This window comes from Cicer arietinum, chromosome 1, assembly GCF_000331145.2.
Source record: "Cicer arietinum cultivar CDC Frontier isolate Library 1 chromosome 1, Cicar.CDCFrontier_v2.0, whole genome shotgun sequence".
In the NCBI taxonomy this organism is placed as follows: Eukaryota; Viridiplantae; Streptophyta; class Magnoliopsida; order Fabales; family Fabaceae; genus Cicer; species Cicer arietinum.
In genome coordinates, this window is record NC_021160.2 from 49,957,915 (window position 1) to 49,983,510 (window position 25,596).

Genomic DNA, 25,596 nt, shown 5'->3' on the forward strand with positions numbered 1-25,596 from the left:
TCATCAACATACTAATAAAACATATAATATCACATGTAAGAATTTTAACTTTTAAATTTACAAAAGTATATTGACAGTCAAATCTCTAATTAATATCAGAGGGAAATAGTGAGTCGAATTTGTGTTGATATTTTTAAAAATATCAATATACCAATAAAATATGTAATTTCATATATAAGAATTTTAACTTGTAAGTTTAGGACACTCAAACCCCTAATATCAAATGGAGGTAGTGGATCAAATTTATGCTGACATTTTTAATAATTAAAAATTAACTTTTTAAAAATCTATTTTTTTAAAACACAATTTTTGTACTATTAAAACAAGTTTATTAACTATAAAAAGACTAAAATATTATATAATTATTAAAATATATTTAAACATAACATATTTTTAAGATAACAATATTGACATAGTGTGGATACAAAATAAAGGTTTGATTTGAATATTTAACTGTCTATTTCAAATTATGTGAAACTATACTCAAATAAATAAATATTAAATTTATTAGTTTGGTTCAATTTAGACTTGAATCCATACAAAAAATATCAAATCAATTTATATAGTTTAGGTTAATTTTTTGGGATCATGCATCATCTGGTGAAACTCAAAAACATAGTTGAAATTTTGATTAAAAAATTTAGTTTATTTTGTAATTATGGTAGAATTGTTTTTGTAATTTATATTATAAATTACTTTTTTCTATCATTTTTATGAGAGACATTTATGTTAAAATTTAATCAATAAAAGTTAATTTGATTTATAATCGACCAAACACATCAATTTTTATTAATTAAATTATAGTAATATTTTTTGGGACTTTGGAGGTGGCAAGCCACTAGTTGTAACAATTTTCTCTCTTATATTTTTTTTAAGTTGAGTCATTTATCTTTGAAAACGTGCAAAATAACATCCTTTATTTTCTTCTTCTTATTTTTAATTTTTTTTCTTCTGTTTTGGTCTATTTTTGTTAAAAAAACGTTGATGTGGCTTGCCGCATAACATTATTATTAAAAAATTTAATTTTTAAAATAATTCACTGTTAAAAACAAAATAAACCCAAAGTAATTTTGAGGATTCTTCAACTTTTAGAATTCCAATTATGAAGGAAAAAAAAAGTTATTTCTTGAGGTAAATTTGTTTACTAAGCCATTTTAGTACAGAACTTGAGCATGACACTTACATAATAGTGATTAATGGTGATTGCTACATATAATACACAACAACTATATCAGTAAAAAAAATTATTAATTTATTAATTTGTTCCACTGCTTGAATGATATTAAAGAGTATTTTAGATATTTATATCAATTTAATTTAATTTTTCTTTACCTAATTTTACAATTAAATAAGTTATGTAAATTTTCGTATGCTAATTACTGTCTTGATATAACGCCGTGCATACTCACGGATAAATAAAAACTCAATAAATAAAAAAATCAATAAAACAATAACCAAATGCACTCAATGCTCACATGTTGAAAAAATATATTCTCACTGATTTAATATATTGATATCAAACAAATACAAAATGTACCCATTGAAGTTGATTTTGGAACTATTCAAAGTATCCAAATCTTAATCAGTAAAAGAATAAAACAGTTGGGAATATTAGCTCCTCTAAAATAAATTAAAATTAAAATCAATGATTAATATATATGTCAAGATATCATCATTGTTGCATGTGAATTTGTTCATTTTAGAGGAGTATATATGTCAAGATACGTACGTAATTATTATACATAATAAATTTTATTGAACTAAATAATAATAAAAAATTAATATATAAAATTTAAAATTAAGAATGAATACATTAATTTTTTAATTATTATTTTCTTTTATATTTTATCTCGGAGGAAGTATCGTTTTATGACATAAAATCACTACTTTTTAATTATTGTTTATCTTCGTCATCCTCTTCCTTAGCTTCATTATATCAATCGCGACATCTTTCTATATGTTCACAACCTCTTGTATAAGGGTTAGCTGGAGTCTTCTTTTGGCATGCTTGAGGATTTTTTTTGCTGCATGAGATAGTATCACGTTGTATTGCTCCATAACTAATAGCTTTGGCATCCACCTCTTGAGTAAAAATTGAGCAAATCAAAATAGCACTAAGGAATACACTCAATACAACCTTAGACATTGTTATATTCCTTTTAATTGATTCAATAAAAGGAATATGGAGTTGGTAAGGAATATGGAGTTGGTGATATATTTAATTAATCACAACTCAAATTGTTTTAGGAGGGTATGCATGCTTAAATAATACATTTTTTTTTCCTATAATTATCCATTCATGTAATTATAGCAACTATAAAATATTGAATCTAAGTTTGCAAAGACAACAACCTTTCATTTCTTCTACAATGAAGGAGATTTTTGGTCATCTGAGAGAATAAACAGTCAAAAGATAAAAAAAGTTATGGTTGTAAAAAAATTACTCAATATAACGTAACATAATAATCGTGTAGGATGTTTACAAGTCTTTTTTCTTTTTCTTAAAATGAAAGTGGTTTTTTTATACAAAAACTTCCGTTTGATCGCAGTTGCATCAAATGATAACTTTTAGAAGGATTTTTGAGGTGTATAAAACTTTTAGAATTGTCCTTTTGAGACACTAATTAATTTTATGTTTCAAATAAGATTCTGATATTTGATAATGTTGAAATTATAAAGGATATTTTGTCAAAATTTTAAAATTTTTTTAAGTAACAATTATTTAGAAACTACTTAATTTTTTGTTTGTTAAGAGGCCTATAGGTTTTCAAGACTAGGAGAATCAATTTTTGTGTCGATAACAATATAGATTTATGGTTGTAACAAAGCATACATATGTATGCTTAATGACAAATTTATAAATTGAAGATAAATGTCTTCTATTATTATGGAAATGACAAAATCAGAAATTGAAAATAAATGTCTTCTAATGACCTACCTTCTCGACAAACTCAAATTTAACCATCAAATTATCGTGATTATTGTGGAAATAATAATTTAGAAACATCGAAACACAACCTTATATAACAAAAAAATTAAAAAGTAAATCAATTACATATGAAATAAAAAATAGGCCAAATACATTTTCTGATCTCTTGACTTAATATCAGATAACAATTCAATATTTTATCTTTTTTTTTATTTGACTCTTTATATAATTTTAAATTAATTTTTTATGTCTTAAAATATTAACAATATTAACTTTTTTTTTTTACTGAAATATTTTGGTAATGAATGGAGAATAGGTTTCTAAATTTGTTGAGAGGTCATATATGTGTTGAAAGAAAGAGGGATTTCTTAACTTCAATTATGTTATTATAATTGTTGCAAATTGAAATATGAGTTTATTTGAATATTGAAGTTATAAATTTAATGAAAATTTAAATTTTGTTAAAAATAATAATAAATTTGACAAATTTTGTTTAAAGATAACGATAGATTTTTTGAATTTCGTAAAAACATAACATTATTATTAAGTTATACACAAATGATCAAATTAAAAAAAAAATTAAGATAAGGGACACATATTATAATATTTTGCTGAAGAAATATTACACTAAAAGTACTTTATTGAGATTCCTCGTCACACTATTAGTCTCATCATATATATATATCATGGATGGCCAATACAAAAATCACAGCCTTACAATCTCACATATTTGCTTGCCATTAAGTTAATAACAAAAGTTAAACTATTTGTGCTGCTCTACTTGATACAAAGAAAGTTCATAATTGGATAAAATATTATTGTTCTTCTCTTTGAGGTCAAACAACACAAAAAGAAGTGAGAATATGAAAAGTCGTCGAATTAGGGTATTCCCGTGTACTCGTGCATAAGAACATTATTCAAGCACAAGAAGGTGGAATATTAGGAATTCCTTGTCTTTGTAATTCACCCATCACACCTTCAAGTGCTGGAGCTTTAAGCCCAAGAGGCAATGGCAACCATGGTTTTGATAATGCATCACTAATAGCTGCGTCTATGCTCTCCTTTGACTGTAAAAATAAATATTAAAATATATTAATTTTTCTCTTTCTAAAATTTGATTAATTAAGTTATTGCCAAAAGATGAAAATAACTGCAGCATAGAACGATGCGAAAACAACAAAATGAAACCTTTGTATTTATATACACGGACGAACAATAATGCACTGTGTACGCATGCATCGTGTTTTGGAAAAAGAAAGATAGAGAGAGATAGAAAGACAAGCAAGAAAAGGACTAGAGAGAGAGAGAGAGAGGCATTTGAAGAAATTTAAATTATACCAAACCATAATTTTATGAGTCTCATAATTCTATGCCATTTTATGAGTCTCATAATTCTATGCCATTTTATGAGTCACTTTTGCTTGGTAAAATTTAAAAGGATAAAAAAATTATGTGCAAACAAAATTCCAATAATTTTTATTTGTACACATGCAAATTTGTATGCGTGTGTTTGTAAGGAAAGGGAAATAACCTACGAAACAAGTAAAGGTTTGTCTTAACCATTAAGATTAAACGCAGTACATGTTCACAATAATAGAAGTTTTAGGTTTGTTTATATAAATCACAAGTACAAATTATCCGTTTCATTTGTTTTCAGATATATATTCAATTTTAATTAATATAAATTTCAAAACAATTAGTTATTTGCTTTTAAAAAAACGATAATTAAGAGCTAAAATATATGTAACATTTTTCTCATATATATAAAATAATATTTTTTGAGATTAATTGCTAGGTAACTAAGCTGTAAAACTTTTTTTTAAGATGCATCTAATATGATTTTGTTATTATGATTTTTGTAGAAATATTTTAAAAAACAGTAATGCTATATAATATGAAATGTCTTTTCACGAAAAATCACATAAGTAAAAAAAAAATTAATCATAGATCAAAGTAATGAATTAAAATAATTAAACTAACTAACACCTAAAACTTAAATTATTTGCTTTTCATCGAAATATTAATTTTTTTTAAAATAATGCAACAAAATTGAAATTTGATGCGATTTGATTGTAGGTGATGTTTACAAAAGTTTTATCTTTTTTAAATGTGATGTGATTTTGGTCGTATGGACTTGAATAAATATGCAATATATATATTGTCATTTAGAAAAATTATTTTTCTAAAATATAAATATGTAAAAAAAAAAAAGCAAAATTACCGGATGAAAGTCTAAAACAGGCGGAAGAGATGGTTGACCAGCGGCGGGTATGCAAACGCCGGGATCTACTTGGTAGATGGAATGGGGTGGTGGAATTCCCGGAACAGTTGGAGAGCCAAATCTCTGCATATTATTGTATTTAATTTAATATTTATTTCCTCAAATATTAATACTAATGATTTAGTTTGTTGAGTAAATATGGTAATAATGTAGAGTAAGTAATTGACAAAAGAATCCAAATTTGGAAGGAGAAGACAAGTTGAGTGGATCCAAATGAGAGAGGTGAATAGTTACCGTTGTTGTCAGAGGCTGTGGAAAACATGGTGTTCCTGCGGTTGGTGTGTTAGGAGCCTGCAAACAAAATATGAAGTGAATTATATAAGGGTTGTAAAAGTTGGAGTATACTTTGTACTTCTTTTAATAAATTTTTACATAATATAATTAATTAATGTTTTAAGATTTTCAGTCATATATTTAGTCATATAATTTTGAAAGTAAAACATATAAAACTGCAGTTGTCTTGATAATTAGTTCATTGTTGTTTACGGCACGTAACAACACTATTTAGTTTATAGAAGTTATTGGTTAATCTTTCTTAAAATGATTAATGTTAATAGTTAATTGTTAATTTTGTTTAAACATAAAGTTGAACTCGTGATTTTTTTATCACTTTCTTAAATCTACAAAATCATCTTATGACTTTCTTAGAGCTGCAGGTCTATTAAGCATACTAATGGGTTAACCACATTTTGAGTACAAATTTCTTAAGCTAAACCCAATTAATCTATACCTATATATAAATAGATACTAAATTTTTGTGTAATTTATTTTTTCTAATTTTATTCTTCATTTAAACTTTTTATTTACACAATCTTATCATTTTTTACCTAATCAAATAATTGAATTTGATTCTAATTAATTTTAAATTTAGTCTGATCCTAATTTATATCAAATCAAATCAAATCTAATACTTGGTTCAATCTTAATTTAAATTCTAAAGGGCATCAAATGAGTTTAAAAAGAAGATTTGAAGTTTAAATTTGAAAAACTAACATAATGAATAGAAGTTAGGGTTTGGTAGGTGATGATGAATTAAAATAAAATGAGTTTAAAGATGAAGTGATACCCGTTGGTGCCAATATGAAGGGTCAGAAAGTGGAGGTGCCCAAGCTGATGGTGAGTGGTGGTGTGAATATGGTACATGTTTAGGCCACATGGGATGGTGCCCCCATACATGTAAAGGTCTAAAATGTGTCATAGGAGGAGGGAAACCCATGGTTGGTGCAACCCAATATTGGTTCATATCATGATTATCTCTCTTGCCACCTCCTACTCCTCTATTACTTCTTGTTCCAAATAATTGCCTCCTTTGACTCCAACTTGCTGCTTCTGCTTCACGTGCTACCAAATGCTTCCTATGCGATCTATATTTCTGCATGCGTTCAAAATTAACTCCATATTTTTATAAATTTTATTAATCCAGAGAATCAAAATGAATTCAAGGAGAGGAAATATATGTACATACTTGAAGGTGGCTAGCAATGTTATGGCGTGTGAGGCAATCAATTCCCATTATTTCTAATATTCTTGATGGTACAGCCTTATCCACTCCTAGCTGCTCTACTGCTTGTACGAATCTTCTATGCAATTCTGGGGTCCAATCCACCTAATTAACACAAACACCATTAATAACTTAACTTGCTAGGAGTATATATGGTCAACAACAACAAAAAGTCCAAAAAATTTATGTTATGAAACTTTATTATCCCTTTAAACTGTTCTTAATATTTAAAGGAATTAGTGTGAAAATGCTATAAACTAAAAAAGAAATATTCCCGACAAGGTTCTGCGATGTATATCTGTCTCTTCAACTTAAGGTATACCCGTGAGTTCTTTTGCACTCAGAAACTTTGGTAAGACTATAACAATCAAGATAGGGACATAACCTTAAAAGTTTACCAAGCATCACATGATCATAATAGTATTGTCATACATTTTTGTTGATTAACTTTCTCTTTATATTTGAGATTGGAGGAAGTATTTTGTAAGAAAAAAATTAATTAATTATAATTAAAAGGGTTTATAATTGTCCTTAAACTTAAACTAATAAGTACGGATATTATAGTATTAGATCCTCCAATTCAATTAATTAGAGTGCAATTTATGATGATCTTCTCTTCTGACCTATAAAAAAGGGATTGTAACTAACAAGTATAAGAAGAACCAACCTTCACTTTTCTCTTCCCTTGATGATTATTCTTTGATTGAGATTTTGATTTTCTTCCTTTGTCATCTTTCTTTGGAAAAGGATTCACCACCACCGATTCATCCCTTTTGCTAACTATTTCATCCACAAGGCTCGAACCCGAATCAGAAGAAGAAACCACTTTCTCTTCATCTTGTAGTTTTTTCTCAATAGTACTAATTATATTTCCATCATTACAAGATTTTCTATTTGCACCCGTAACTGACGAGTTCATCTCCGATTCCTCCCCGCCGCTGAGAGAGAACTCAGCAAGCATATCGGAGTCCATTTCCAGATCCGGTAACACATATCCATCGTCGATGCACACAAAGAAATCATCGTCGAATTCAAAATTGATGCTTTCTATTAAGTTCCCTTCGGAAAGATCGAAAAAGTCACCGGTTCCGATTGATGATAAATTCTCCTCCATCTCTCTTTGGCTCTCATCTCTTGTGCTCATAAATGGTGACACAGCTAGCATGATTCCTACTTGGCTAGTTAGTTCCAAGATTATAATCTCCACACTCTATAAGCACAAAAATAAACTCAACCTTAGAATAGATAACATAAATTAACAATAAGTAAATGAATTATACTCCCTCTAGAATGGAATGAAACATACACAAAAATAGTAATCGAAAAAATTGATATATGAATAGTAAAAAGTAACCATAGTTATTATAAATTTGATATATGATTATAAAGTAGTGCTTACATGCTAGCAAGTGCATGAAAATTCAGAGAGAAAAAAGCTGAGCAACCCAATTAAGGCCGGTAATTATTATTTTTGTATTGGAAATGGTAAAGGTGCCTTTTTGGGAAGCTGGCAAGAAGAAGAAGAAGAAGAAGAAGAAGTAGGTTGGATCTCTCACAGCCACAACTTATGTGAATGTTATGTTTTTTGTTTGTGAGTGTGCTACTTGCAGTGTTTTGCTCTGCACTCTCGCTCTGCAACTGCTATTTATTATTGTTGTTTTTGGAAGGTACTATATTTTTATATAATATATTTATTTGGTTTGTGGATGGCGTTATTTGGATTTTGAAAGTGCTGGTGGATTTTTGGTAATTTTGATTAATGAAATTTGAAAGGTGTAGTGGATATGTATGAAGAGAAAGTGAGATTTGTTAGTTAGTTTCAAGATAATTTTGTCACATAATTATATAACAGTAGAAATGAAAGGGATGTGAGGAAGAAGGGTGTTAGTAGACAAATTGACCGCTGTATTTTCTCTCCATCCACTTAACAGATAATCTATATCTTGTTTCCAAACAAAAAAAAACATGATAAAATAGATTTATTTTCTTAATAGTCAATAAATCACAAATATAAATGTTGATATTGTTAGGGTGTACGTCATGTTTCTAGATTTTGCAATTGTGTGACTTAATTATAATATAATTTACTGTATGTTTATTTTTATCAGTGAATATTTATCAATAATTGTGTGTTTCTTAATTTGCAATTTTTTTTATCATCTTTAATTATGATAAATGGTTGTGGTGTCGAGTGATAGTCATGGTCAAATTAAGAGCTAGATGGATAGTGGGGAGTGGAAGTCATGTTAAGGTGTGGAGGGGTCCTTGGTTAAGAGACAACACTAATCCTTATGTGCAAACAAATGTCATTCTAGATATTGGAGATTTTTATGTTTCTAATCTAATTGATGATAGTAAAGTCGACCTATTATAGTGTCGAGGAGGAATTAATATATAACACTCATCTTGGCAAAGAGTGGAATTGGACGAGTATATGGAAATTTAAAAGTTCTACAAAAGGGAAAGTTGGTCTTGTGGGGATTGCTAGAGGCTTCCTTCATAGTAGAATGAACCTTCAAAGTAAACACGTTAATTGTTGCAATATTTATCCCTGTTACAGCTTGGATGAGGTAGACATATTTTCTTCAATTGCAGATATTGGCAACTAGCACGAAAGAGAACAAGCAATATTGTGACACAACAAAACGTGCAACTATCATGGAAGAAACCAGAGTTGGGAAAATTAAATGCAATGTATATACGTTGAACTCTTTCCACAACAAGGACACTATGAGGTAGGCATTTGCATAAGAGATAATGGTGGAAACTTTGTATGTGCAACTACATTGTGTCATGAAACGTCTTTGTCGCCTCAAAAGGTTGAAGTTGGAAGTTCACGATAAGCTTCGAGTTGGTTGCATTAATTTGATTTTCAAAGAGTTACCATCGAGTTGAATTGTAAGGCATTGATGGATAGGATCAATGAGAATCTAACAAATGTAATTAAGTTTGGCTCTATTTTGCATATTCAAAATTTGATTTTTCATTTTTGATATTTTAATTCTATTTCATATTAATTGATATATATTTATATTTATATTTTTTATTCTTATACTCATTATTATATTGTTATTATTTATATATTCTATCTTTTTATTTAATTAAATAGAATAGTATCGGTCTATAGAAATAGAATATTTTTCTTTTTTTCATATTCGATATTTTATTTATACAATATAAGAAATTAAAATAAAAAGTAAAAAAAAAATGTAAGGATCTATGATATATATAATGGAAAAATGTGGAAAAGAAGATAAAAATTCTTTACAATGATACTGTAAATCAATTGAAAGAGGAATGTAGCGCAGTTTGGTAGTGCACTTGTTTTGGGTACAAAATGTCACAAGTTCAAATTTTGTCATCCCTATCGCTAACTATTAGTTATCGTAATAGCACTAACAATAGATCCATTGAGACCGATTCCAATTGGACGTACATACTCAATATGAATAGTTTTCCATATTGAGTATATGTATGCATGCAAGATGTATTGGAATCACATAAAATTATTTATGAAAATAAAGCGCTCTTAGTTCAGTTCGATAGAACGCGGGTCTCCAAAACCCGATGTCGTAGGTTCAAATTCTACAGAGCATGATTTGTTAGATTGAGAATGACACTGAAATAATGGCATAACAAAGATCCAACTGATCATTACATCGGTATTGTAAATATGTCGTTACAAATAATCCAACCAAAGTAATAGGAATTAGACCTAACACAATTCCAAATAGAAAAACTTCAATCATTTGAGTTTATTTGAAAGGAAAAAAAGTGTGGTAATATCTATTCTTAAAATATGAATCTGTATTGACCATGAATCTCAATGACCAAGAATTGGCAATTGACATGATAAGTCACTATAGAATATCAACACTATTCCAAAATTGCCAATTCATTTGAAAATTTGAAATCAAATAAGTCGTATTTTATTTAGATTGATAAAAAAGACATGTGGTTATAGTTAAAATTGCTAGTAGAAAACCGAAATATCTGATTATAATGGGCATAAGGAAACTAGATGAAATATGTTCTTTATTATACATATGTTTATAAAACACTTTCCTAAGTTTCTTTTTTTGAGATAAAAATAGGAAACAAACCAAAAATTACCACTTAAAAGATACAATTGAAAATAATGGATTGGTTAGTTTAAGTAGGAAATAAGCGAATTTTGTTGCTCATACTTTTACGGATGTGTCAAGGTTTTATGTTAACTCTCAATGTTTTTTTATTTAATCACAGCTTGAATTAGTAATACTATTTTCAGTGAAATGCAATAAGTTTATAACCGTAAGAAAATAATATAATATAATATGTATTTTTCATTTTAAATTTCAAAACAAAGATAACCGCACCTTTTACTCCTATCTATTTTTTTTTACATAATATAAATGGTTATATTTATAAGGAAAAAAAAAATAGGAGTTCCTCTAATCAAACATGATCATTATTCACTATTTTACTAAATTTATTTATTTAATTAAATATTGATACCTATATAAAAGGATAATTAATTTTGATAAAAAAAATATTTCAAATTTATTATTTATTTAATCTATTTTATTTATAATTTTATATTTATTAAATATTTGATTTTTTATTTCTAAGTAATTATATAAAATTTTACAATTTTTTGTTTTTATCAATAAAATCGTGTATACGGACGTATGAGTGTTTGTATTTACGCTAGTTTAATCTAATATAAATATATGTAATTGTCTGTCGATAAAAACTAAATGAATTGATACAATTTAAAACACATTTAATTTGTTTGAATAATTTCTTTTAATAAACCAATCTAAAATTAATCAAAAATAAGAACATCCATAATACGATATTTCAAATTTTAAATATTTCAATATATATTTTTTGACAAGTAATGATTTCAATATTTATTTTAATATACATGATACAATAATTATTATAAAATAAAATTGCACCCTCTAGTCTAATACAGCGGATACGCCACTTATCGGTTCAATCCAGTTCTTAACGCATTGAACCGAACCGCTACGTCCAGATCAGAGGGTCTACAATATGTGTGCGCCACAAACCCACAAACCATGAGACAAACAACCCTTGTCATATTCACCCTAAATTTTATTATTAGAAAAAATAAATAAATAAATAAAAGATCCTTGTCAAAATTCAAATATTTCTACACCCCTCAAGTTAGTCACCGTGTTTTTTTATACCCTCAAGTATTTCTACACCCTTGTCAAAATAAATAAATAATCACCGTGTTTTTTGAGCATCAAGAAGATAATATGCTCCGTGTTTTTTTAGCATCAAGAAAATAATATAACACAATTGTAGAATGGATTGAATATACATATTGATTTTGCCTTAAAGCAAAATTAAAAAGGTTTGCCTTTGATTTTACTCAATGGTGTAACAATCTTTGAACTTACTTAAGTATAGGTGTCCATGTTCTTTGATGCTCGAGCGTGGGGCTTATTTGAGTTGGACAACGTTTTAATTAGTAGTTGACGTAAATTGTTTTTCTTAATTATTCTTAACACATATTATGTTTAGAATAACTCTATTTTAATATATATATATATATATATATATATATATATATATATATTTTTTTTATATATATATTGTTTTTCTTTTTTAGAAAATAATGTGTTTGGTTCAACTCTTATGAGAGGAGGAGAGGAGAACAAAATTCATCCTAAATTTTATTTTGCTCAGGTGTTATTTTAGGAAGATATAGAAAGTAGCTAAATTCACTCAAAAATCATTTAATGTTGTTATGCTCTTCTTGAAATAAACATACTTTTAATTAAAATTTATGTCTAGCTCTTCTCTCTTTTGAATAAAATAAATTTCTATTTCTTCTCTCTCTCTCTTTTATGTGGAAATAAACATACTCTAAAACCCACATTACAACTATAAATACAAATCTTATTGATTTCTGCAAGATCTAATGCATTTGATGGAAAAATATTCATTCGTATTTAATTGGTAAGTTCTTCGGTACTTGGATTTTTGTCAGGTCCAAGTATTCTAAAGACAAAATCAATTCAAAATTTAAATTTAATTTACAATAAATAAATATTAAAAAAAAGATGATATTAAATTATTGTTTAAATATATTTTATTTTGATTTTAGTCTTTATAATTTTATTTTTTTAATTTATATTCATGTAAATTCTAAAAAGTTTAGTAAAAAAATAGTGACATAACTAATTTTGGATGAAGTGTCATGTGGTGACTGTGTAATTGTTGTTGACTATGCAATATTTAATATTTAAAATTAAAATTTATTTTACTGACTCATTTAATTAAAAACTTAAAACTAATTAATAAACCAATTAAATAATAAAAACTCAATAATCTTCATCTTCAACCCCAATTTTTTTTTAATAAAAACTCAACAATTTTTATGTTCAACACTAATTTTGTCATCTTCAAATCGTAAATTCTCAAATCTAAATCTAAATCCTAAAAATTCTAATATCTCATTATTGAGATAAGAAAAATTAGAGATTATAATTTTTAGCGTTTGAATCTAGATATGAGAATTTGTAATTTGAAGATGAAAAAATTAGGGTTGAATATCAAAGTTGTTGAGTTTTATATTAAAATATTTGGAGTTGACTATACTAAATTAGAAGGTTGAGAATACTTGATTGAACTTGTAATCTAACCCAAAAATGGTTGCCTTTCCTCAATAGTTTGACTCTACTAACCTAGAACGTTGATAAAATTGAACATAGTCACTTAACTAGGGTGTTCAGTGTAAGTTCGATTCAGTAGTGAACAAACTAATTAAATCCTTTAGGTTGAAGAGATTTGACGGAGTTATTGTATTGATAATGAATTAAGATAATCTGGTTGTGTCTTTTTGCTCTATTTTTACAATAAATACAATTCAAATCATCAACTTCTTATATTTTCGTCTTTCACCCTTTGCATAGTGAATCACGTATCAGCAAATATATCTCAAATATTATCACATATAATCAAATTATGTTTTTTTCTTCATATACTCCAAACAATCACATAAAAAAAAGACAATTGATCCTATGTTTAGAAATGCTCCATATTTCACAAAAAATAATATCATCAAATCTATCTAAACTCTTATGTATTTGAAAAGTGTTCACCTTTTTAATTTGCATCCTTTTTATTTGTTGTACATGTCTCTTTTACCTTGTTCCGCGTACATAAATCAAATAGTTTTATTATGAAATTCATCATTTCATTGAACATTATTATTGTACATATAAGAGACTGTGTTTATAAATTTTAACTTAATTTACATTTATTTTATATGCACCAAAGTACCTCAAGCTTAGGATATTTTACACTTTACTAAACGAAATAATTAACATCAAATTCTAATAATTATTTAGAAGTGAACATTTCTATATCTTAGAGTTTGATTGAAATTAGTACCCAATAATTAATCCTATAAAAGTACATCATTATTTTATGTTTAATCAATTTTTAAATAACTTAAAATTATCATACCCAACCAAATTCATGCAACATAAAAGTTTACCATATTTATATTAGCAATGCATGCATAAAAATTTATAGATTCTTTTTACTAAGTGACAATTTATAGTTGAAAACATGATTTATATAATAATAAATTTTAATGCAATGGTTAATTTTGTAGTGCACATATGATATATCTGATATAGAATTGTTGGACGGTGAAATTATCCTAAGTATTGTACCTATATAACTTGATGTCTCCTATCTCATTATACATAATTACATATATTCGATTTATGCCTATATCTAATGACATGGAAATGTAATTTAGGTGGTGGGTCTTCCATTTCAAACTCAAACCACGTGTATGAAGGGACCATTTTGGGAGAAACACCATTCATTTTTCTCAGTCAATTCACATACTTTGTAAGTACTAGAAAAAGACTCATATTTAAAATAAAAATAAAAATAAAAATAAAAAATACAAATTAGAAAAAAGACTCATCCGTCTTAATTTACATATGGTCCTAATGAACATGGACATAAAAATTGTTTTTTTCAAAAGGGTCATCAAAATGGCAATAATTGTTGCTGCTGGCCAGTCATTACAAAATTATAAGGAATCCGAGTTTGATATCAATGAGGGTGTCATTCTCAAAGAGGTCCCCAAATTTACTATCTTACCAAGACAATCCAAAACCAAGGCACTGACATTGACTCTGTCTCAAATCTCAATAATGCAACGGGATCGAATTCTATAACAAGTATATCCTAAGTCATGGCACAAAAAAATACCCTGCATTTTGGGCATTTATTAACACGGTTGACAAAGTGACATCCATCAAAGAAGAAGAGAAACTCTAAAATTGTATTATTATACTGATTAAATAATAAAAGTGTAGTAAATTATTACTAACAAATACTCTCTAATTATATCTTGTAACAAGATGTAATTTTTTTTTTTTCTGAACCATTTGATTAGAGATTCTAATAATTTTGAGTTTAATTGAAGAATAAATGAAATATGATACTGATTGTTCTAATTAAGATTTAAATTTAGTTTATCTCAAATAATTCATCATTAACGATATCTACTCTAGAAGTAAAACATCATAGTTTATCCATATTTTTAATTTTAAATGAGTTTAATTTTTACGCGTATAAAAAATATTATATTATGTATCAGCACATCACGTTGGTCATGTATATGATTTTAGAAATAATTATAATAAAATAAAAATATTTTTAATGCTTTGAAGGTTATAATTGATTAATATCATAAATTATATTATATTAAAAGTATACATTAATTAATTCCAATTTTGAATTGCTTTCGGACACTAGGAGATGGTGACATTTATACTTTACATTCCATTTATACTTTATATTTAAGATTTGAGATTTGCCGTGTTGAAATCGACTTAAAACTTCAGCTAACCAAACACTTTTAAATTATGTGATTTAAAGTGTTAAATCTTCATATCGTAAACTTGATACAAGTTCAGATTTGAATACGAAACATCACAATTATTTGTAAGTTTTTATATCATTTTTTATATAAAAAATTATTTTTAAATTAATTAACAAAGAGAATTGTAGTAGCACATATTTAAATTGTGAGAGATATATGTGCAAAAGTAACATTTTTAGAACATAGATAGAAAAGGATATAGAGAGGACATAATTAACCCGACTTATAGCATATATGTTTTTATATTAATTTAATAAATTATTTTATATTATATATACTATATAACATTAATTATATTAATTTAATAAATGATTTTATATTTATTTATTTTTTCTCTTAGAAAATATGATAAATACTATCGAAGTTCCAAGTTGAAACCTCAGACAAAACGTTTAGTCTAACAAATAAGATATAAGGACAAATAATTGAATATTTTAAAGTGTTTATAAACTATTTTTTGATAATATTTTTAGTAATTTTAATTAAATACTATTATAGGCCTTAAGATGTCTCATTAAAACTTGCCTTAAACTTCCATATATGAATCAACTCTACATAAAAAAAAACATATCAATTTATTATTTTTATATATATATATATATATATATATTATAAAAATTGTCCCTAGACTAAACCATTGAAGTTTGATGACTTTTTTCCATTCAAATATTCTATATTTTATACCTCCAAATTAACTAGATTACATATCACAATTTTTTTAGAACTTTATAGATGGAAGAAGATGTCACCTTGATGCAGCACATATTGGATCTATAATTCGATCGGTGATCTGGAAATGATATTTGAAAATCTGGCCCACAAGGCCACAAGCGTGACCGGGATATATTAATTAATATGTGGAGTAAAACAGTTTGTCTTACATGCATGGACGTATTCTATGCAAAGTTTAATTTGTGGTGACAGGTATTTTGTTTGGATATTGGATTTCTATATTATTTGTATGCGCGTAATTATTTATGTTTAATTATAATTTTAATATTTTTATTGATTCACATATTTAAAAATTAAGTTGATAATTTTAATATTTTTTTTGGATTTTTTTAACTAATAATTTAATATATTTTAAATGATTTGATATATAATTTTATGTATGAAATATTCATATATAAATAATTAAATTATTAAAAAAAATTGAAGTTGAAAATTAAAGTTTTACATAGTTTGACTGTAATTTCAACGATGTAAATCATTCTATATCATCAGATCATATATCATGTCATTTACAGTATGTTACCTTACTATTTTTTAGTTAAAAAATCAGAATGAATAACAAAAATTGTTAAATTTTTTAAACAAAGAAACTAATCTTGTGAATCGATAAAAATAAAAGAGTAAAATTATACATGTATATACAACATGAATTTAGCTTAGGTGTAGTTGAAATAGGATTGTGTATAGTCAATAAGATCATTTGATCAAGGTCTAACGATTCAAATTTTAAATTTTATTTATTTATTTTTATTTTAAATAAAACTTCATAGTTATAACATGGATCAACCAATCTTGGTCTTGGGTCGTTATCAATTAATTGTGACTACACGGAATCTGAATCTAAGAACAATTCAGAGGATGAGGCACACCTATATTCAATTAAGTTGATACTTCATACGTAATAAATAAAAGTTCCTTGTTTAGAGGCCGTACCCTTTGATTACTATTATAAAGAAGGAACAAAAATCAACTTTTAATCGTTATATTATAAGAAAAACTTAATTATTAATTAAAAAAATTTAGAATGGTTAATGTAAAATTTGATACTTAGATATTTAATATTTGTGATTGTGATTTTCCTAAATTTTTCAATGGTTGCACTTAAGATTATTAGTTCATTTCAATTTAATTAAAAAAAAAATCAAATACATTATTAAACTTTGATTTCACATCTCAATTTTCGAACTCACTTTAGTTTTTTTTTTTCTCTCTAAATTCTAATTAGAAGATCTTGCTCATCTCATAATCATTAGTAAAAATTTAGGATGCTATCTTAGCATAATTCTAGAGAAGAGGTTACGGTTCTTAGTGTTGATGACAACCTTGTTGGCCCTAGTGTTCTGTTTTGGTAGTTTAGTAAGATCTAGAAATGGCGGTTGAATCATTGATTTTCATGTTCACATTGGCAATAGTAATAACTTTCATGTTGAATTATTAGTCATTTTGTATAAGCTTCGAATTACTTAGAGATTGAGAACTCTTAATCTTATGTGTTAGTCGAAATTCCTTCTTGCTATAAAATTAGTAAATAAAATGGTTTAGTCATTTCACACGTTTGCTGTTGTTTTGCATGACAATAATTAAGCTTGAATTGAGTAGGAGCTCGAGTGTGGAATTGTGACATACTCTTAGAGAATAAAATTAATGCACCGATTTTTTCATCAAAATAAATCTTTTCAGTGAATAAGTAAATTGGTCTTTTAAATTATAAACATTAGTCAAATTAACCTTTAAATTTTGTAAATTGACATGAACTACTATGTCAAGTTATTTAAATATGTGATATCTCTACGTTGAACTCATATTAATATTATCATAATATGAACTAATTTTTCTATTAAATTTAAAAATTGCATGAACTAATTAATATGTCAATAATTAGTTGTTGCATAAGTACAATACTCACAAATTTGTCTTTGACATGATAAAATTTCATCCACAAATTTGTTCTTGAGAAGATGACATTAATGTGAAATCAACGTTGATTAGCCACACATTTTGTTATAGCGCAATATCAAAATATCTAACGACAAAAGTTTACTTAAGAACTATTTTGACTAATATTATATAATTTTAATGACGTATTTATCAATTTATAAAATTCAGAGATTAATTTGAATGATTCTTACAATTTCATAGATTAATCTGTCTATTCATTCAGTTATATTTTATAAAAAACAAATTTTTAAATTTTAAATTTATTGAACTTACGATATAATTTATAATTATTAGAATAAGTTAAAATAGCGACGAAAAATTAGAAATGTGAAATTTTCTCTAATTTAGAGACACTATTTTAGAGAAATGTGAAATATGTCTCCAATTTTGAGCAGTTATTTTAACTTTTTTTACAAATTAATAATAGTAGAAGGAGGAATCTACTTGCTATATTTATAGTTTCCATCCCCTACATATTTTTCCAGATTTCGAATTTTGTTCCTCTCCAAAAAGTATATTTATATTTTTACTTAAAGTATAGGAGTCGAAGGTATACGTATGTGAGTGGCAAATAAATTCCTCTATTATAAATTGTATGCATGGACGGAGTTTCTCATATGGAAGGCATTGATAGATTTAGGCCCAGTGAGACAATTCAAGTTTCTACCATTTCTAAAGAATGAAGTTTTTCTCTTATACCCTCTCTATTAGATATCTTACCCCCACAAAGCAAATAAAAATCCAATTGTACTCTTAACAGCTTTGAAATATTTTCTTTTATCTATTTTTATTTTATTTTTTGAATTTTTTTGAAATATTTTTATTTATTTTCAATTGTGTACATTTCTGGTATATAAGAAAATCGGAAAAGTAAAATATTTGAATTTTTTATAATGTATTAGTTTTTGAAAGAAGAAAAAAGTTCAAGAAAGCTCAATGTGATTCTTTTTTTAGAAATTAAAATAAAAAATAAAAAATGATATTTAAAAGGGTATAATGGAATGTTGGAAAAAAAATGTGGGGTTAGGGGACTAACTTAAAAGGTATAATGGATCATTTATCTAAAGAATTTGAATTTGAGGGGTTTCAAGACTTTTACATGTAATTTCATGAAAAATATGGGGCACTCGGCTTCCTCACGAGGGAGCCAAAATAAAATATATTTTATAATTAATATATTAAATTTAACTGGTTGCTAAAATATTCACAATGGCTACTGCTTACCCAAAATAAAACAAATGCAGTTCAGATTTGGGAACCCAAACTCTTAATATAAGGCAGTTAATAATATCCATACATGCTAAGTTGAGTAAAGTCACCACAACTAGATTATGGCAGGAAATACTATAAGGAGAGGTTGATTAGAGAAAAATCAAGACACAAATGGATCAAAGAAAGAGATGTCAATACACACTTTTTCCATGCTAATTTGAACTTTAAAAGAAGGAGGAATCAAATTTCTTTGAAGAGATGATTTATGCAGACCAAGATTGAATGACATTAAGTATAAACAAACTATCATTTAGTACCTATTATGCAATTTCCTTTACGTCTAATCACTCTTTTTTTAGAACTAAAGAGTGATTAATACCTATTTATGTCAACAATTATCAAGTTGTCTAAACTAGATTATCCGCCAACGATAGTAATCACTATTTATCTCGAACATTTATGCTCTTCACAATAATTTTGATTACATTTTTAATTGTATCTCTTCCATTTTTTATGTTTATTTTTGTCAAATGATTGTATCTTTTCTATTATTATAAATAAATAAAATGTTATAAGTTTATTTTAATTAAAAAATACAACTCCAAACATTAATAAAAAAAAAACAGGAATTCTATACAAAAAAGGAACAAGATTATATTACTAATGGGTTGCGACGAACTTTAAATTTTCAGGGTACGTTTGATGCACGTGATAGAATAGAGATTAGATATAATATAAAATTAAATAAGAATAAGAAATTATACCGATGGAATAAATATTATCATATCCTATATTTGATATTGTTGAAGTAAAACATTTTTTATATGTGTTTTAATAACAACAAACCTTATGAAATAAATGTTAAGTTTTATAAATAGTATCTACTAATATTTGCATTTGAGTTTTTGTTGAAATAACATAAGTGGTCAAACATGAAGCCACTCATATAAACAAGTGCATTGTATCAACTCAACAATGAAAGAATTGAGGAACCTAATTCATAAATATAAATATGATTATCCTTAAGCCGATGAAGATCATCGCAATATGTTGCATCTCAATCACACATAAAATCTCTTGGAAGTAGTAAAAAAAACTAGTGATTCAGATATGTCTATATGGAAATTAGAGGATGAATAATCCAGACCCGAGGATGAATAGTCCAGATCCGAAGATAAATATTTTTCACAATCTTATATCCGAGGATAAACCCGAGGATGGACATTCATCATAATCTCAGGTCCGAGGATAGATATTCTTCACAATTTCATATCGGAGGATAAATATTTATCAAAATTTTCATCTCACAAGTATTGAACATGTAATTTTCATAACAGTACAAAAGGACAAAAGTTATCAAGTTGTTCACACTATCAAGGTTTATCAAAAGTAAACATAAAAGTGACATCACATCAATCAACGTACTCTTATGTGGAAGATAAGAACTTTCATCTGCACCTGAGGATGTACTCTAGAAAAAATCATCCACTCATATATAAAAATGAGGTCTTATGTGAACAATGCAAAAACATTAGGTTAACATTGTTCAAATTTATACAAAAGTTTTGAAGTAAGACAAGCACATCAATCGTGATTTTCAAGGTATTAGAAACAAGAAGGAATCTTCTCATCCATCATAAATCAAGAGGATAATAAAAATATCTTTTACAAATCATATTCTAGAAGGTTACCTAACAAGTAAAAAAAAGGTGTCAACATGTTTACACCAAATTCCAGCATTCACATATTGAAAAGAAAGACATACAATCATCTCTCAAAGACTTATGATCATCCATAAACATCAATATAATCAATTACATCAGATGATGAATATAGTCTCAAGAAGAGGATATACGTATAGGATATCCTCATAAAAAAATTGACACAAAAAAAAAAGTACAAAGGTACAAAAAGGTGAAGTACTTGCATGAATGACACATTGGTACAAAAAGGTGAAGTGTCGATCTATAGTTTTAAATATTAAAATTATCATTGTGAATAATTACATATTAGTTTTTTAAAACTAATTTATTATATTTTAAATATTATAAATTAAAAAATACTAAAAATAAATAAATAGAAACGAAATAATTTTATATTTAAAACTAATGATCGACACTACTAAATAAATAATTTAAATTTAAAAAAAATCACAAGTAATCAAATTATTTTATTTTATTTGTTAGAATGTAAATCAAAATATGATATATATTATATGCAAATGGTAGAAAATACTCTTGTAAATAAATTATATTTATTTTAAAAATTTCAATTTATTTTTATATTTTTTTAATTTTGAATACTAATTTATTAAATTATATAAAATACAAAACTACCCTTATGATAAAATCATAAACATTTTTAAATTAATTGTTAATATCTCAGTTTTAAGTTTAATATCAAATTCTATTAATTATTTTTATATTTGATTAAATTTATATTTTAAAATTTTAGATTATATTTTATAAATTATTTTTATATTTATATTTGATTATATTTCAATGTTATATTTTAAATTATATTTTATAAGGATAATTGAATAAACTATGACTGTTATCATAATTATGTTGGTTTTTAACTCAACTAATTTATAATAGAAATTTCAATATAAACGTATAATAAAATTTTTAATTAATTTATCATAATTTATTAGTTTATAAACACTAAATTGGATAATTTATTTTTAACATGTCCATCAATCCATCAAGTATGTTTTACTAGTTTGCAAACAATAAAAAAGAAAAGTTAACTCAATGTGGAATTTTTTTGTTTATAATAAAAGTCATCTTCAACTTGGTCAATATAAGACGGCCCAACTAAACCTTGGCTTCATGAAACATAGAAGGAAGTTTCGAGGTTGACAAAAAAAAGTTTCCGGAGAGTGAAGTACCAAAAGTAACCCCAACAACAGCTTTAAAATGAAACAGTATCAGTGGACGGTGAGACATAAATTAAAAGATTTGCAAGGGCATTTTAGTCTAGAAGGGAATATTAGTGGACGCACTCGTTATAAAAAAATCGCGTCTCCGTGAAGGTGGTTGTTGCCTTGAAAGTTATTATAAATAAATAGAAACAATCAAAGGAACACGTTTAATCGTGTTTATAAAACACAACTTCTCCGCTTCCCCTCATTCTTCTTCTTCACATTCAAAAAGCCCGATTAGAGAATATGGAAGAGGAAGGTTGCGAATGCAGGCCATTGGGTTTCTTGATAGGATTGCCCTTTGCTCTTTTGGCTTTGATTTTATCTCTACTGGGTGCAGTTATCTGGCTTTTTGGGTACCTAATTTCTCTCTATTTTTTATTTATTTTTCTTCAATTTTATAATATCGCTTGCTGCTCATTTCTCATTTTATGATCATATAATATAAACCAATAGATCTCTACCTTAGTCCAATTAATGTTGCACATTCCAACACTTTAGATCCAAGGTTTTAGTGTATGACACAACATTGAAATTATGCAGGTCTATATTGAGTTGTTTGTGTCCATGTTGCATTTGTTGCGCCGGATTGGCAAATTTGGCTGTCAGTCTTGTAAAGCTTCCAGTTCGAGTTCTTAGATGGTTCACTCACCAAATTCCTTGTTAGAGGATACTATCTTTTTAATCTACCCAATTCCTTTATAGTATACGATTCATTTGTTTTGTAACAATTTTTAGCCTTTTTTTTTTCCTTTGGATTTGCCTATTTTTATTATTAATTAAACTTGTCATCACTATATATACTATTTATTGTCTATTATATAGCCTACAAATTACAGATTAATATGTTTTGGGTATACACGGATTTCCAATTAATTTTTTTTTTAGGGGGTAAATATCCAATTTTTAAAAAAAAACTAAAGGAATTCCTCAAGGTAACATAGATCTATTTGATGGTTGACATATATTTTATATGTATGTAAGCAAATGAATGTGTAGAAAATTTTTACTCGAAGTATATTAAATCTTAATAGTAATAATCGAGGCCAACATTTCCTACAGAATGTGATAAATTAAAGATATATAATTTTCACCCAATAAATTTAATATAATAGATAAGATGATCTAGGACATTTCAATGACAAATGAGGAGCAAATGCACCCATTGACTTAAGAGTTAAGAGTGAGTTCGAGGAACCTAATGGTAGAGATTACATCTTAGGAGACTACTCATCCAACTCCTGATGTTTACTTGCAATATGAAAAAAAATACTATCAAATTTTCAGTAAAATATTAGTGCATTAAATTTTAATGGGTAAGTTTTGGCCTAGCTATCCATTGACCAAATATTACAGCGATAACATGTGACTTTGTCAAGATCGAATAATATTGTATTGAGCGACAATATTTGAGAAAAAAATTAATCTTGCATTAAAAAAATATAAAAGAATTTAATTTATATGCAATATTAGTGTTAATATTGTTTTACACTTATATTAATCAATCATAACTATTAGATCATTAAAAATATTTGATCTTAACTATAATTATTTGTAAAATTATTACATTTTAGCAAAAGAGACTACATTTGCACCCTGTTATAAGAAATATAATTAGCCTCATTTAATTTTATCAAAGTAATTAAAAAAGTATCAACATGGAGGTACCCTCCAACACACCACAAATGTGACTAATTCTAGTAGAGTGAAACTATGAACAACCAAAATAGAATAATTAATCATAATTAACTAAAAGGTAATTAAAGAATATAAGAGTAATTTACATATAGTATAAGTAGTTAATATTACTTATATTTTAGATAATTAAACAATATTTTTTTGCTTATATTCAACACTAGTGGGAGTAATACTTCAACTTCGTAATTGGTTTTACCTTATACTTCAACTTTTAATATGCTTAAATTTTGTAATAATGAACAAATTTAAGTTATATACAGAGATATTTCACTACTAGAAGTTAGCGTTTTTCCTGCGGTATTTCCTGCGGATTCGATTCCGCAGGTAATACCCAAGGATTTTCCTGCGGCTCAAAATTATATTAGGAATATCTCTGCGATCTCCGAATCCGCAGGTAAAACGGCAGGTAAGGTTTCGAGTTGCTGCGGATTTATATGTGACTTTACATCCGCAGCAAACTTCACAATTTTCCCAAGGATTTATCTGCGGAATGTTCCGCATGAAACATCCGCAGCAAAAGCCGCAGGTAGTACCTGTGGATTTTCTTGCGAATACTTATTTTTATTTATTTTTTATAAAAATAAAGTAGTTTTTTTTTTCTTGAAGGTTATTAAACTTCTATGATCTAACGCTTTTGCTTTTCGAAAAATGGTTGATGCAACATGATATTTTTTTTGGAATAATGAGTTTTTTTTTTAATTATTTTTTTTGAGTAAAAGTTATTTTAGGTGAGGTTATATTATTGGAAAATTATGAATAAGTGAATAGACTAATTAAGAACACTTAAGTGATGTAAAATTTAAAATTTTAAACAAAAATTAATGAAATATACTTGTCTAATTCTATTATTTTTTTAATTAATTTGATTAATTACAGTTGATTGTGAATAATCTATCACTATTGTTGTAAACAACTTAGAATTTTAAGTTAGCATAAAGCCTAATACGACATATGTTTTAATACCAAATGTGTTTTTAAACGGGGTAGAATAAATGAAAGTGATTGAATCGTCGGATTTGATTTAATCGAAGAATAAATGTGTTTTTTGCTTAAATCCACAGGTAAAAAGCAAATTTCTAGTAGTATAATACAATAATATGCATATTTGGATAGTGTCTTATGGCAATTCACTAATCCACAAATAGCAAAACAAGCTATATAAATTGCACAAATTTTAAAGATATTTCCACATTTAATGGCATACTTTGTAATGTAAATAATTTCACCCATTATACTATGTGTTTTCTTAGATGTTGGAGAATCATCAACTTCTGTAAAATAAATACAATCATTGTCATAATCATAACTACGATTGACAAAAAGTTACATCTCACTCTTTTCCTCGATTCTCTTCTCTAAGTAAAAATTGATTTTCTCCAATTATATACTAAATTTTATTGGAAAATATAAGTTGAAAAAACAACCTCCATTTATAATCAAAACTGTACATCAA

The 25,596-nt window shown here is 26.4% G+C and overlaps 2 protein-coding genes across 2 annotated transcripts; one reads left to right on the forward strand and one right to left on the reverse strand.

The window, feature by feature from the left end:
* Nucleotides 1-3,583: 3,583 nt before the first annotated feature.
* Nucleotides 3,584-8,358, reverse strand: LOC101513837 (transcription activator GLK2-like). Its single transcript, XM_004487140.4, has 7 exons — nucleotides 8,111-8,358; nucleotides 7,379-7,921; nucleotides 6,676-6,816; nucleotides 6,277-6,582; nucleotides 5,445-5,501; nucleotides 5,151-5,273; nucleotides 3,584-3,996 (listed from the first exon to the last, which is right to left on the reverse strand). Exons 2-7 carry the CDS (start codon nucleotides 7,874-7,876, stop codon nucleotides 3,847-3,849), a joined length of 1,275 nt encoding a protein of 424 aa, XP_004487197.1. The 5' UTR covers nucleotides 7,877-7,921; nucleotides 8,111-8,358; the 3' UTR covers nucleotides 3,584-3,846.
* A 14,221-nt stretch (nucleotides 8,359-22,579) lies between these two features.
* Nucleotides 22,580-23,302, forward strand: LOC101513530 (signaling peptide TAXIMIN 2). Its single transcript, XM_004487139.3, has 2 exons — nucleotides 22,580-22,801; nucleotides 22,989-23,302. The coding sequence occupies exons 1-2, from the start codon at nucleotides 22,692-22,694 to the stop codon at nucleotides 23,110-23,112; spliced, it is 234 nt and encodes a 77-aa protein (XP_004487196.1). The 5' UTR covers nucleotides 22,580-22,691; the 3' UTR covers nucleotides 23,113-23,302.
* The last annotated feature ends 2,294 nt before the right edge of the window (nucleotides 23,303-25,596 follow it).